The sequence below is a fragment of the Leguminivora glycinivorella genome, chromosome 4 (assembly GCF_023078275.1).
Source record: "Leguminivora glycinivorella isolate SPB_JAAS2020 chromosome 4, LegGlyc_1.1, whole genome shotgun sequence".
NCBI lineage: Eukaryota > Metazoa > Arthropoda > Insecta > Lepidoptera > Tortricidae > Leguminivora > Leguminivora glycinivorella.
Window position 1 is genome coordinate 714148 of NC_062974.1, and position 15902 is coordinate 730049.

Below are 15902 nucleotides of genomic sequence, written 5' to 3' on the forward strand. Positions count from 1 at the left end.
TACCTAAGGAAGACAAACAAACTAAACTGGCCAACATAAAACACTTCTGTAATCATACATCAAACTCGTTGCCAAAACTAAAGTTACAAAGTTAAAGGATTTCGCAATCTCAGAAACCTCGGTAACTTTGGTGACAGTTTCTAAGTGACCGGTCACATCTAAGCGTTGCGTGTCTCGGGGCGTGCAACGGACGTCCGCGCCACGCCACCTGAGTGTAATTCAAAAAACGTCCGCCAAGCGGCGCGGCGCGCGCCACGCCACCTGGGACGCGTCTTACGTCCTTCCTATACAAAATGTACTGAGGAGACGCTTTTTGAATTACACTCAGGTGGCGTGGCGCGCACGTCCGTTGCGCGCCCCGAGACACGCGACGCTCAGATGTGGCCGGTACCTTAGCGGCAACCCACACTCAAGCGCCGCATGTCGTAAGACGCGGAACGGACACCAGCGCCGCGCCGCCCGAGTGTAATTTAAAAAGAAACGTGACGCGATGCGGCGCGCGCCTCAAGCGTCTTAGGACATGCGTCGCCTGTGTTTGGATAGTCCCTTACATTTGATCGATTGCATGAAGGGTGTCAGTTGCGTTTTTGTTATTTTTATTTTAATAATTAGTAACTTTACGGTATATTGCAGCTTCTTTGACTCACTCTCTCGAAATATTACGGGAAGGTTTCTGGGGGTACACATCGATTGTCTGCTCAACTGGAAAGCTGAAGTTGCGGCAATTGTAAATTCAATAAACTCATCGTGTTATGCTCTCAGAAGTCTTCGGGATGAATTAAGCTTGATAGAGTTAAAAATGGTATATTATGCATTGGTTGAATCTAAATATCGTTATAGCGTCAAGTTTTGGGGCAACAGTTACAAGTATAATATCCAGGCTGCATTTGTGGTCCAAAAAAGAGCAATCCGCATTATTGCCAGAATTCCGCAACTAACATCTTGTAAACCCTACTTCATCAAATACAAAATTTTAACCATTCCTTGTCTGTATATATCAGTAGTTCTGACAGATTAAGTTAAAAACATTAAGGATATTGAAACACAGGAACAGAAAGAGAGGCGTCTTGCAACCAGGAGGAAAGACTTGCCACAACCTATTATGACCAAACTGACAGTGGTCAAACAATCCGCAAATTATCAAGCGATAAAGCTGTTCAATAATTTACCCATTGACATGAAATCTATTTATAATTATTATATTTTCAAAAAACAGTTAAATGCTTTCTTGTTGGAAAAATGTTATTACTCTGTAGAGGATTTTTTAAGTATCAATGTAGGTTAAGCAACTGTGACATTTTTATTTTATTGTATTTAGTTTTTTTTTTTTTGTAATTCAATTTTAATTTAATTTAATTTGCATGTTAAGTGTTTTGTTATTGTAGTGTAGTCTTAAGTATTTTTAAGTACCTTTATATAATAAGATTTTCAAACACAATGTAAAAATTGTTCATGAAATAAAATGACTAAAATGACTAAATGACTATTGAAAGATAGTATTATGATTATTAAAGTTTTGAAACTTTTCAGTGATTAACTTTTTTTATTTTTTACATACAAGGTTCATTTCAGTACTCGGCAGTGGCGGGGCGTCGATACAGCTCGATTCCCTACAGGTTCCCTAAAATTCTCCAGTATCTGTAGAAGTTCATACAAAACAGATCCCGAAAACCCCTCCGGCTTTATCAACAAAAAACTTTCACGCCACGCCACTGGTACTCGGTGTTGCTATCAACCTCCTGGCGATCCGCGACTTACAAACAGTAATTTATGATTTTACCTATTATTTGTCAATTTTAAAACTGTGTCGTCAAAAGGGTAAGTAAGTGCCTATTCGGTTTAACATTGTTGGGCGAATCAACTTTTTGACCGACATTTTTGGTGTCTCTGGCGTTACTCAAAATGTCTCTGGAGTTACCAAGAAATCGAACTTCTAATGAACAAAGTTTCAGTTTATTGGATTTAACAGTTAGGGTTATGTTTTAATATACAGGGTAAAGTGAAAAATACCAATAAAATTCATTATTTAAGGGTGAAATTTCACAACTATGTTAAGAATGTGCGGACAGATTTGAGTCGGTCAAAAAGTTGATTCGCCCTGTTACTCAATTAAAAAAATGTGTGTAAAAAATTTTTTTCATAACGATGTACAATGTATGTCCCATGTACCTACAGTTATCGTTCATAATGATTAAATTCATGTAAAAAATGTGTTTACATACAGCGATAAATTTAGTTGTAACTATAGGCTATTAAAGTTCGCAAGCGAAACCGAATGGTGATATCATCCCCATTATGAAACTATTGTTAGTTTATAGATCGATAATAACCGTGTAAGTGAATACAAAGTTGTAAGATGTATTTTGTTTAGTGTATACAGGGTGTAACAAAAATGGTGGTGATCCGTTTAAGGGCGTATTCAGTATCGTATTCTCATCAGGAAAAAGTAGGATAAAAAATTTTTTTCGCAAAAAAAAATTTTTATCTTTGTATGGAGATTCGACCGATTCGCGCGGCCCGGCTCATACAAAAGTAAAAATTTTTTTAGCGAAAAAAAATTTTTCTACTTTTTCCTGATAAAAATACGATACTGAGTACGCCCTTAAACGGATCACCACCATTTTTGTTACACTCTGTATGTAGGTAGTGGCACAAAACATATAGAATAAGAATACGTAGATTCTTTAAAGGGGCTAAAAGTTACATTAGGTTTAAGGTGCATGCTCTAACTCATAAAATATAGATTTCCCCTGTCAAACCCGAGCCGCTCAAAAGTGGGGCGTGTCCAAAGTCCAAATATATTCAACCTTTATCCGTGAGACAAGCCTTTATGGAGTCGATAGGTCGGAGGTTATATATAGGTCGCTCGTGTTATTTCTATAAACATTGGAATCTGTTAAGGTGGTTTAGATTAGACACAGTTAGATCTAGAGATAGTCGGCGGTACTTATTGGCAATGATATGCAACTGAGGGGCCCATTTCTCGAACGATATTTGACTAATATTATGGCCCATTTAGACGGTCGCTCGCATACGAGTTTTATTACATTGCGGTATTTGATGGTTGTGCAAAATTGTATGTTAACCTCAACAGCCCACTGTGTAACTAAAATCGCATGCGAGTTCGCACGCCGTCTAAATCAGGCCTTAGTCTAATATCTTTTGAGAAATGGGCCTCAGGTATTTAACTATAGCTAACAATTTATGAATATTGTTGCCTATATTGTGGTTAGTTATTCGTGAGTTCGTGACCTATTTTATGTTTCATATTAAGCAGGCAGATTATTTTGAGGTGGCTAAAATATTTAGCAATGTGAAAGTCAGTCAGTCGCACCACAGGTGCTTCCCTTTTTAGAGTAGTTTTAAAGTTTTATGGCTAAAAGGAAAAAGTACCAGAAACATAGCCATACAAAAAGTTGTCTGATTTTGACTTTTATTTAATTATACTAGCTTTTGCCCGCGGCTTCGCTCGCGTTAGAAAGAGACAAAAAGTAGCCTGTGTCACTTTCCATCCCTTCAACTATCTCCACTTAAAAAATCATGTCATTTCGTCGCTCCGTTTTGCCGTGAAAGACGGACAAACAAACAGACATAGAGTCATTCGGGTCAAGAGCACGCACTTTATTTTTGATGGCGTCTAAAATCTATACCAAATAAGATATTTGACTTATTTAAATATAAAATTGGTCGAATATATGTACATTTTCATTAATTAGGCAAATTTATCATCAATGTGTACTAGCTTGCTCGGTACATACGTTTAAAGCAAAAAAGACCCAATGCGTCCTCTTGACCCGATATGTGGGTAAAATTACGCACGCATTAGGGTAAAAATACGCGCAAGGGGTAAACGTACGCATTCAGGTTTCTAGGGAGGTGGGTACTCGAATAAAATAAAGGCTGGCAATAATAAACATTTACTATAATTTGTTGTCAACATATTCAGCATCTTACGCAATAATAGAATTAAGAACGCTGATTGATGACCTAATATGTTAAATCTAAGTTTAACTGTACTAGAACTGAGATCGAAAGTTTAGATCACATAAAAATTTTACTCATTGCAAAATCCACATCGAAATATTCCATTTTCATAAGCAGTGCAGTTCTCATAAAACCAGTCCTCGCAAATTAAGCATTGAATCCAGTCTTCTGTTGGTGGTTCCTGGTATTTTTCGTCACAAATGGGACATCTTTTTAACTTACTTTTTTTGTTCATAATCTTTTTATTTTGTTTCTTTTTAATAGTTGTATTGCATTTTTTGTTGGTTCCTGATGGTCTAGGCTTAGGGTCAAACTTCACCTCTCCTCTTTTCTTAAATAATAAAAAAACTTTAAACCATTTTTTGCGATTATCCTACGCGTTGGGGCATGAGTACGTGTCGTGGGTAAAAGTACGCCTGCGTACTTTTAAAGTCGCACTCTTACCCCAATCGGGAAATTTATAAAATCAACTGACACAACACACTGGTTAGTTACATTAAAGAAAATATGTATGATCTCATAATAAGTACAATAAATATACAATAGAACGAAAGTAAACTTACTTCCAGGTAATTATCCATTCAACTACAACACACTTTTCCCGAGAACAAAATATATGGAACGAAATAATTGCTTCACAGACGTTCGGCGACCTGTCGCACCGAGTACTGATTTTGCGCCGAAATGTCACGTGGCTCCTAAACGGCGACACAAGCGCCACCTAATTTTGCCAACATACGCCTCGCTCCCCTTCCCCGCTGTCGGAGATCGGGCTACTGCGTACGTTTACCCACTGCGTGCCGTTACCCCGAATGACTCTACACACTTTCCCATTTATACTATTAGTATGGATAGACTGATCAGCGATGGACCATAGTCACACTTGGAATGGAAAGTGAAGACAGTCTAAGATGGCGCTCACCGGTTCAGTAATAAATAGCCTATTCACTCTCGCTTTAAAGAGACTGAGAAACTCCAACAAAGCGTGAATTTTCGGTAAAATACCAAGAAATCATTCTCATACGAACATCAGCTTCCCTCACGTCTGATACGGCCCAAATTGTGATATCACGCGGAAAGATGAATGGGCACAATTAACATAACAATCTTGGTAAACAGGAAGATGCTGAGTTCAGCCCTGTTTTTGGTTTCTGAGAAAGCGTTGTGTTGTGTGGAGCCTGTTTTTTGCAAAACTAAACTTGTATCTAATAGCAAATGAAGCTCCGGCTGTAGAATGAGCTCCCTGCCGAGGAATTTCCGATGAACTACAGTATGGGGTTCTTCAAAAAAGGAGTGCACAAGTTTCTAATGGGTCGGCAACGCGCATGTGACACCCCTTGAGTTGCAGGCGTCCATGGGTTATGGGTGGTTACGGTGACCGCTTTCCATCAGGCGAACCGTATACCTGTTTGCCACCGACGTGGTATAAAAAAAATATATACCTAGCACCTACATTACATTCCCTCTTTACGTATTTTTGGATACCTACGGACTTTTTGAGTGGCTCTGAAACTTGAGCAGTTTCATAAGCGTTTTGCGTAATCCGTTTAGGAATATTGGCGTGAGTTTATGTAGGTAAGTATTTTTGTTAGGTTACTTATAGGTACCATCGCTAAGTGCTATCCAAAAACGATTCCCACTGTCGTATACGAGCCAGCGAACAGCAAAATTGAATTTCTAGCTTTACTCCGCTCTTACTTTCAGTGGTAATGAAATTGCACTTATATCGTACTATTGGATCTTTTCTGTTATGAAAAAGCATTATTTTCAAATTGATCCGATTTCCATGAAATCATTGAAATATGGTGACGTTTATAGCTACAGTAATTAAGACGATACGGGAGGGGTCAATTCTCTATACAAATGCTCTCGACTATTTCCTCCCTGGTTTTTGACGATACAGCATTGATTTTTTCAACACAGATTATTATAATTTTTATCTGTGTAGGACCGATTAGATTTTTAAAGACGCTAGATCCCAATTAAATTTCCAGAAACGGATTTATTGATTATGGCGCAAAAAACACACACTTGCGAGTTTTATACTACAATTTTTTAAAGCAAAGGAAAATTCGAACCCGTGACCGTCTGGAACTCCATGTTTAAATTTTCCTTTAGTTGAAAAAGTTGTAGCTTTCCATAATATAAGGGATTTTAGGCTTCTTATAAGAGGTCCTTGCGCATAAGGAACAAATTTTGAAATAAGTTACAATACAAAAAATATGAATCCACGATTCACAAAACACAAAATCGATGTCTCCTAAACCATTAACTTTCGCAGACGGTGAAATTGTCATAGAATACATTATTTTCAAAGTAAAATTACAGGAAAGGAAAGTCAGGGTATCATTTACTGCGGGTTCGTAATAGTTAACGTTCGTACTTGCTATTCCCGACGTAAATGTGAATGAAATGTTATATGAGGGACTGTTTCGACGGATCTGATGATTAAAGAATATTGATAGGAGACAGTAAATTTTCGGTTATTTTCTCAAACATGAGTCTTTTGCGAATCTCTTCTTTGGGCTAACTAACCTAATATCCAGTCACAAGCCAGCAACAAATTCAGGCACTTCTTTAGGCTTTGTAATTTGTATAATGAGCGCATGCTCAATATGTGTCACCAAATAGAAAAGAGTGATATGTCTTTCGTACACTGTGAAGTAAGTATTTCATTGTTTTAGTTTACTACTTCAATTTAAGTTTTTGTTTTGTTTAACTGAACTGCTGAAATAAACAACGAAATATATTCGAATTGAACCAGTGAATGAAGGAGATACAATACAATACAAATACTCTTTATTGCACACCTCAATACTGGAAACAACATAGTAAGTAAAGTATAAACAACAACTTAGAGGTAAAACAAGAGGCGGTCTTATCGCTAAAGAGCGATCTCTTCCAAACAACCTAGGTAGGGAGATACATCATTTTCAATCTTTCATTCGCAAAGTCATGTGTACTACGGAGGGTAGACGATTGTTAATACTTTGTCTAAGCAGTGTTCTTTGGATTTAGGAAATCTTTTTCAATTTTCTGCTCTCATTATACGTATAATATCTGGGCGACCGAGCTTCGCTCGGTTCTATTTTAATATATCACGTCTTTAGATAAAAAAAACTCTTATAAATACAAAAACAAAAAAAAAGACAAAAAACAAAAAACTTAATTTCTGGCCGGGATTCGAAACCCTGACACCTACGATCTATCTGCGTACATTAGACCGACCTCGTACGACTGAGCTAAGCGGAATCGATGCGCGCGCGGCGAAATTAACGACCATATTTTACGTTTACTAACGCGAAAGAAAAACTCATGAAAACTCGAAAATTCGCGTTTTCCGGGATCTAAGGCTACGCTAGATCGATTTTTCACCCCCGAAAACCCCCACATAACAAATTTCAGCGAAATTGTTAGAGCGGTTTCCGAGATCGTCGGTATAATAAATAAATATACAAGAATTGCTCGTTTAAAAGTATAAGATAATCTAGAACAGGTACAAGATTTTAGACCTTTACTATAATTACTTCTAACAATATTCGCAATCAAAAAGTTACGTTTCCTTAATAAACGCTGCCAAATTGCCTGGAAACAGTAATTGCCAAAATTACTCATCTCAATCTTTTGTAAGCTCGGTATGATTCATCGTGATTAATTAACCAGTTGGACTAATTAGTTTTAGTTGTAGGGTTGCCATCAAATATGGATACACGTGGCTTGAGTATGAGGGCATACGGTACATTTTGAGGTTGAGGATGGGATAATTACAGCGGTACAGGGAGCAAATTTTGTGTTGCAAATGTTTTTAATGTGTATAAGCTTGAGTGAAAAACAAACACGTGAAGTGCTTGTAAAACATAGCAACGTTAAATTAGTATCTTTCCGAATGGAATATATCCATTATCCTAGTAACGATAGCGTTCGTTCGTTGATCATTTATAAACACTGTTTTCCGTTTATCGTAGCCAGAATTGTTTAAAACTAAGTTCGGCATAGTCTTACTAAGTATATAACGTACCTACCTACTTGGCCTTTTTTTGAAAAGCGGGTAATCTTTATATTATTATACACGTTCCGCGAGCGACAGAACACGTTTGACATTTAGTATTTCAGCCAATCAAAACTTTTAATAGGCAATCACAACCTTTTTGTAAAATGAAATCGTGTATTTGAGTAATAATATTCTAAGCGGGCGAGGTATGTTCATTTTACGGAGCGAAAAACTTGACAGAATAAATATATTGTACCGTTTTCTGATGTCAAAAAAAAACATTGAGACTTATTAAATCGCCATATTTATGGAGAATATATTACTAGTTTTTTTAAATCAATAATTTATTTTATTTATATCTTTGACAGTATATGTTTAGTCGAAATGAAAAACACATTTTTATATTTACTTTCTATTTTCTTACTAAGAAGCGCTGGGGGCCTAGCGGTAAGAGCGTGCGACTTTCAATCCGGAGGTCGCGGGTTCGAACCCCGGCTCGCACCAATGAGTTTTCCAGAACTTATGTGCGAAATGTCATTTGATATTTGCCAGTAGCTTTTCGGTGAAGGAAAACATCGTGAGGAAACCAGACTAATTCCAATAAGGTCTATTTAGTTACCCTTCGGGTTGGAAGGTCAGATGGCGGTCGCTTTCGTAAAACTAGTGCCTACGCCAAATCTTGTGATTAGTTGTCAAAGCGGACCCCAGGCTGACATGAGCCGTGGCAAATGCCGGGATAACGAAAGGTGGATGATGATGACATTACTAGTTTTCTGAAATCAATAATTTATATCTTTGACCGTATATGTTTCGTCGAAATGAAAAAATATTTTTACTTTGTCAGAACTAAAACTCGCGTGATTTTCCTCTATCAACCAGTTCTCTTCATTCAAAAACTGGCGCGTTGGCCTAAATCCCGCCGCGCCGTCCGGTTTAGGCTTAATTTACTAACAGTTATTAATATACCCTTTAAATGGTAATTTTAAATGATTGGCTATTCAATTTACATGATTTCTAGGTAAATTTTCACATGACATAGTTATGGTTTGTGTTAAGATATGGCAGTTTTCTAAGACCCGATGTACTATTTACATGAAAGCAAATAAATTACTTGATTACTCAAAAGTTCATATAAATAAACATATTTACAAGAATTACAAGCCAATGATCTGTAACTTAATTATAACTAAACTTGTACGTCAAAAATTAGCCCCAGATACGAATCGAATGTCAGTGTGAAGAAAAATGACGTCTTTTCAAAAAACGTCACTTTTCCCCCCAACGCAAAAACGACGGGGTATTGTAAGTTTGATGTGTCTGTCTGTGTGTGTGCCTGCCTGGGGCATCGTAGCTCCCGAACGGAGCCAGGAACAACGTGGGATTAATTGTTATTCGAAATGGTTTCTTATTTTTACGTTTTTTATTATTATTATTGTTGATGAAATTAATATTGTATTTTTTTTGGACATTGGATTTTTCCTAGAAATATTCTAGACATGTATTTTTATATATACATATACCTAATTACAGGGACCGGCCCGCTATCCCTTATACGGGGTTTTGTATGGGTATTTCGTTAGGCTTAACTTACCCTACCCTTTTGACGCGATACCCTTTCATTTTGCTTTTAAAGCCCTAACGAAAGCGCTTACCTAAAATAGCCCAATACCCTTTCAAAACCCTTATCATCGGCTCAGCCTAACGCCATAAGGGTAAGCCTTATATTGGGTTTTATTTGCTTTCCCTTATAGCATATCGTGCGAGTTTAAATCCTGTACCTCGCTCATAAAGCACACATTACTCCGAACGAAATAACATACGATCGTTACTAGGGTTGTAAAAAAACGGTTTTTTTTCTGGCTTGAAAAAAAAACATGAAAAAAAACCGTGAAAAAAAACAGTTTTTTTTCTGGAGTATGTTTTTTTTCTAAAGTACGAAATCTCAAAATTTGCAAAGTAGTTAATACTTTTATACGGTTTTTTAGACTTAATGTTAACTATTAAACGAATTTAATCAAATAACTTTAATTTCTGGTCTTATAAAAGTAACATTTACGAAATCTGTAGTTTGTAGTTATCACTATTTACTGTTGGCAACACCACCGCCTCTCCACGCTACACGCCGCATCGGGGATTCCCCAATAAACGTTTGAATACTGAATTAAAATGTACGTTATTGTTATTGAAACACGTTACAACTCACGAAAAACCGTTATTGTCGTATTATTTGGTCATCTGAAAAAAAACCATATTTAGAAAAAAAACCAAGGTGCTCGGTTTTTTTTCATGTTTTTTTTCATAATTCTGAAAAAAAACATTTGGTTTTTTTTCTATTTACAACCCTAATCGTTACCTACGGCGGCACTGTGTGTGATATTTGCGCGTTTCTGTTTGATGGAAACGGCTGTAGATAAAATAAGGTTCAATTTTCAATACCAATACCTGTGAAAAATATGGAAAACTTCGGAACCCTACACTGAGCGTGGCCCGACACGCTCTTGGCCGGTTTTTTTATCGGACTTGTCTTGATGAGTACCCGAAGTCTAGCTGATGCTGAACCCTGGCTGCACTTAGGGGAACTCGGGTTTAGTGTAACACAGGCAAACGCTGTTTTCGTCATCGGACTTGTCTTGATGAGTACTCGAGTGAGCAGTACCCGAAGTCCAGCTGATGCTGAACCCTGGCTGCATCTAAGGGAACTCGGGTTTAGTGTAACACAGGCAAACGCTGTTTTCGTCATCGGACTTGTCTTGATGAGTACTCGAGTGAGCAGTACCCAAAGTCCAGCTGATGCTGAACCCTGGCTGCACCTATGGGAACTCGGGTTTAGTGTAACACAGGCAAACGCTGTTTTCGTCATCGGACTTGTCTTGATGAGTACTCGAGTGAGCAGTACCCGAAGTCCAGTTGATGCTGAACCCTGGCTGCACCTAGGGGAACTCGGGTTTAGTGTAACACAGGCAAACGCTGTTTTCGTCATCGGACTTGTCTTGATGAGTACTCGAGTGAGCAATACCCAAAGTCCAGCTGATGCTGAACCCTGGCTGCACCTAGGGGAACTCGGGTTTAGTGTAACACAGGCAAACGCTGTTTTCGTCATCGGACTTGTCTTGATGACTACTCGAGTGAGCAATACCCAAAGTCCAGCTGATGCTGAACCCTGGCTGCACCTAGGGGAACTCGGGTTTAGTGTAAGTCTAGTGATGGGTCGTTACCAGTAACTTACTAACAATGGGAACATTCCCGGTAATGTTACTAGTAATGTTACCCCCGAGCGGTAACATTGAGTAACTTTCAAAAAATAATTAGTATTGTATATTTATTTTCGTGTCAAATAGTTAACTCAATAATAATGCTATTCTTTACAACAATAAAACAGTCCAGGGTTCTCTAAGAGAGTAAATTCCCAATGTTACTGGTAACATTCTCAATGTTACCGGTAACATTCCCAATATTACCAGGAAACTTTCCAAAGTTACTGGGATCAATACTATTTATCTGGAAACGAAGATCAATAATTATGTAAAATAAAAGAAAATATGTGTAAAAATCAGTTTAATTATGAAAATATAACAATCAACATTATGTATAATATAATAATGATCACAGTTTTACGTATATTTGAATGTTGTTTCACATATAAATAACCTTAAATAAAAAATTAAGTACGTCAATATTTTAAAATAAAATCAGTACTTATTATAAATGTTTATATTAAGTACATGCAATAAGCTTACTTTAATTTTGAAAATATAACAATCAACATTATGTATATAATAATGATCACAGTTTTTGTAACGTTTAAATGATGTTTCACATATGTGTAAATAATTATAAATTAAATATTAAGTATGTCAGTACTTTAAAATGAAATCAGTATGTATTATCATTTTTATATGAAATTAAGTACATGCAGTTAGCTTACTTTAATTTGAAAAATATAACAATCAACATTGTGTATAATTTTAGTATGTATATTTAAATGTTGTTTCACATATAAATCATCTTAATTTAAATATTAAGCATGACCATATAGTTTAAAAATGAAATCAGTTAAGTAGATACAATTAGCTTATTTGCAATAAGTTATCCAACAAAGACTCAGCTTCAGGCACACAAATCAACTAGTAAAAATTCACATAACAGGTATAATATATTAAAATTTACTATAATCTCCAACAATGAAATCTTTAACATTCATTCTTGTTAAAAATTTTAATCAATTCAAATTCAATCTGTACAATCTGTAGAAAAAATACTGTTTGATGAAATTGAATCTGAGGTGCCATCTTCCATATCTTCAACGTCCGAAAATTCATCTTCAGAGTTGGACGAATCCGTATCATGCATATCCTCGTTGACAATTGTACTCCGATCAAAAGGTTTTTGTGATTCTGATTGATGAGATAACTTCCAGTTGTGAGATATATAAGTTAATTTTCCCGCTCTGTTTGTCTTCAACCGATTCCTTCGTTTTGTATGAATATTTGAAAATGTAGAGAAAGACCGCTCTACCGCTGCAGAGGTGGCAGGCATGGTTAGTATTTTGACAGCTGTTTTACCTAACACTGTATTGGAGAATAATGTTTCCCACCATGTGACTGGCTCTGTAGTAGCTGCCATTTTCCACACAAAATCCTTTGCCCAGATGCTTTTGTGTGTCTTGTAGTCCGATAATTCCATTAAAATATCAGTTGATTCATTCCCAAGATTAAATATGATTTCGCATCCATCAACGTTTTCTTGATCTGTTAATTGTGATCCTTGATTCTTTGGGTCTAGTATTGTCGCTGCAAAATGGATGGGTTTCAGAGCATTTGCCTTTCTTTCTTCAAATTTCGCTTTGAGGTCTGCTAAATTATTTTCAAGAAGATTTGTTGTTTGGTAATTGTTAAGCAATGCATCTAATTCTTTAAATGCCTTGTACACTAGATGTACTGCAAAATAATCCCCTTCTAGAATGTATATCCATTGGACAATGGGGTCTAAAAACCTTTCAAGGTTACGGAGCTCTGTCCATGTGTCTTCGTTTAAAATTTTATTTTTGTATTGTCTTAGTGATGTTGTAGATTCATTTATTACCATATTTTGCACAACAATTTTTGATTTGATAAAGCTTTGAAGACATGCTAAATAACTGCCCCATCTGGTTTTAACTGGTAACTGAAGACTCGAATTGACGCTTTTTTCCTCCGCGAGTCTTCGGAATTCAGCTCCAAGGATATGTGATCGTGTAATTGTTTTTATTACTCTCACTGTAAATGCAAAAATGCGACGTATTTTCATGACTTTTAATGAGTCCCCAACAAACAAATGCAGGGTATGAGCCAAACATCCTGTCCATAGAGTTTGTTCATATTTGTCGTGCAAGAGCTTCCCAAATCTGACCATGTTTGCCGCATTGTCCGTAACAACTGCAACAAACTTTGACGGATGAAACTCTTCGATTATATTTGTGACTTCTTCACACAGATATTCGGCCGTATGTCTTTGTTCCTTTGTTTCTATAAATTTGTAGAAGTATGGTTTCGGAGCATAGAGAATCACATTTAGGATGGATTCTTTTCTTAGGTTAGACCATCCATCAATAGCCAAGTGAATAATACTGGCTTGATTGATTTTGCTCACTATTTCGCTTTGAACGTCTGAATATTCTTCATCTAATAGAGATGTAGCCAATCTCTTTCTTGAAGGCATACCGTATAAAGGGTTCATCATATGAAAAGCTTCTTTCCATAGCGGGTGCTCGAATTGAGAGAAAGGTGTGCCAGTTACATACATTGCTCTTGCAACAGCTTTGTGTATATTCATCTGAAACAATAAGTTTAAAAGATATAACAATTGCTATTATATTATTTTGTTATTATGTTATATCTTCAAATGACGAATTGAATCACGTTTACTTAAAAAAGGTACACGCGGAAAAAATAATCACCACGTTTTCAAACAGGTCATACCCAATTATAGGTAAACAGTGAAACAGTCGGGTATTTTTTTATACTACGTTGTGTTTTTAACTTATTTATTAATTAGTAGGTACCTACTTTGTTTATTTAAATTATATAATACAATTATTATTATCAACTTCTTTTAGTCGTCTACCAAAGTCAGTTTTACAATACAATTTATATTAAGCTGAAAATATATTTACCTGCTCGTCTTTATCCATCAATGCTGGTCTGACATTTGTTGTATCTTGTGATGTATAGGCACGGCTATGGTCACTGTCGCTTAATACTTGAGCTTCACATAATGTTGATGAGTTTTTGTCATTTTTCTTAAAACTGTCCTTTACATCTTGGGGGCTCTTTTTACATTTTATAATATGAACCGCAAACTTTGTAGCATTTCTATAGTTGTACACAACACTGCAAAAGTTACAAGTGTAACTTTTTTTATTGTTTATAGTATTTTCAGTAAAATAACTATACACTGGACTTTTCGGCTTCATTGTAACATATTCAGTTCTGTACTCCACTTGTTATCACAATTAATACGTTCACTCAAAGCCGTGTTTTAGATAAAACTAACCCCAAGCCAAGGGATCCATGCCAGGTAACAATTGCGATAAGAGGCTTGAGCGAAAGAGAAAATAAACGTTGAGTATGAAAGAGAAAGATGTATATCTACACGTGTAGTATACTAGCTGTTCCCCAAGACTTCATTCGCGTGGATTAATTTCCCGATATTTATGTATGAATTCGGAATAATAATAAACTTAAAATATTTATTTTGGCATACAGATTGTCTTCTCTTTTTAACATTCTTAAAGGTGGAATTTTTCAAAATCTTTCTACATCTCTTAGTACACTTTTTAATTGCAACCCAGTGTGCATATTTCAACGTTCTAGCTTTGACAGTTTCGGCTCTGCGATGATGAATCAGTCAGTCGGTCAGTCAGTCAGTCAGGACAATTGTTATATGTATAGTTAGATATACATAACATGGTGCACTGAGACAATAACGTTTACAACGAATTTTAATTCAATACATCATCAATTTCGTATGTTACCGTCTTTTGGGAATGTTACTGGTAACATTGGGAACTTACTAGTAATGTTCCCAAATGGAAACTTACTGGTAACGGGAATGTTTCCACCGCCCATCACTAAGTGTAACACAGGCAAACGCTGTTTTCGTCGTCGGACTTGTCTTGATGAGTACTCGAGTGAGCAGTACCCGAAGTCCAGCTGATGCTGAACCCTGGCTGCATCTAAGGGAACTCGGGTTTAGTGTAACACAGGCAAACGCTGTTTTCGTCATCGGACTTGTCTTGATGAGTACTCGAGTGAGCAGTACCCAAAGTCCAGCTGATGCTGAACCCTGGCTGCACCTATGGGAACTCGGGTTTAGTGTAACACAGGCAAACGCTGTTTTCGTCATCGGACTTGTCTTGATGAGTACTCGAGTGAGCAGTACCCGAAGTCCAGTTGATGCTGAACCCTGGCTGCACCTAGGGGAACTCGGGTTTAGTGTAACACAGGCAAACGCTGTTTTCGTCATCGGACTTGTCTTGATGAGTACTCGAGTGAGCAATACCCAAAGTCCAGCTGATGCTGAACCCTGGCTGCACCTAGGGGAACTCGGGTTTAGTGTAGCACAGGCAAACGCTGTTTTCGTCATCGGACTTGTCTTGATGACTACTCGAGTGAGCAATACTCAAAGTCCAGCTGATGCTGAACCCTGGCTGCACCTAGGGGAACTCGGGTTTAGTGTAGCACAGGCAAACGCTGTTTTCGTCATCGGACTTGTCTTGATGACTACTCGAGTGAGCAATACTCAAAGTCCAGCTGATGCTGAACCCTGGCTGCACCTAGGGGAACTCGGGTTTAGTGTAACACAGGCAAACGCTGTTTTCGTCATCGGACTTGTCTTGATGAGTACTCGAGTGAGCAGTACCCGAAATCCAGCTGATGCTGAACCCTGG

At 37.1% G+C, this 15902-nt stretch overlaps 2 protein-coding genes across 2 annotated transcripts in view; both read right to left on the reverse strand.

Annotated features, from left to right (window-relative positions):
- LOC125225883 (ADP-ribosylation factor 6) overlaps window positions 1–15902 on the reverse strand; it is a 125809-nt gene that overhangs the window by 96465 nt on the left and 13442 nt on the right. The window lies entirely within an intron of this gene.
- On the reverse strand, window positions 12206–15074 carry LOC125225140. The gene is made up of 2 exons (XM_048128713.1): window positions 14127–15074; window positions 12206–13786 (listed from the first exon to the last, which is right to left on the reverse strand). Exons 1-2 carry the CDS (start codon window positions 14424–14426, stop codon window positions 12206–12208), a joined length of 1881 nt encoding a protein of 626 aa, XP_047984670.1. The 5' UTR covers window positions 14427–15074.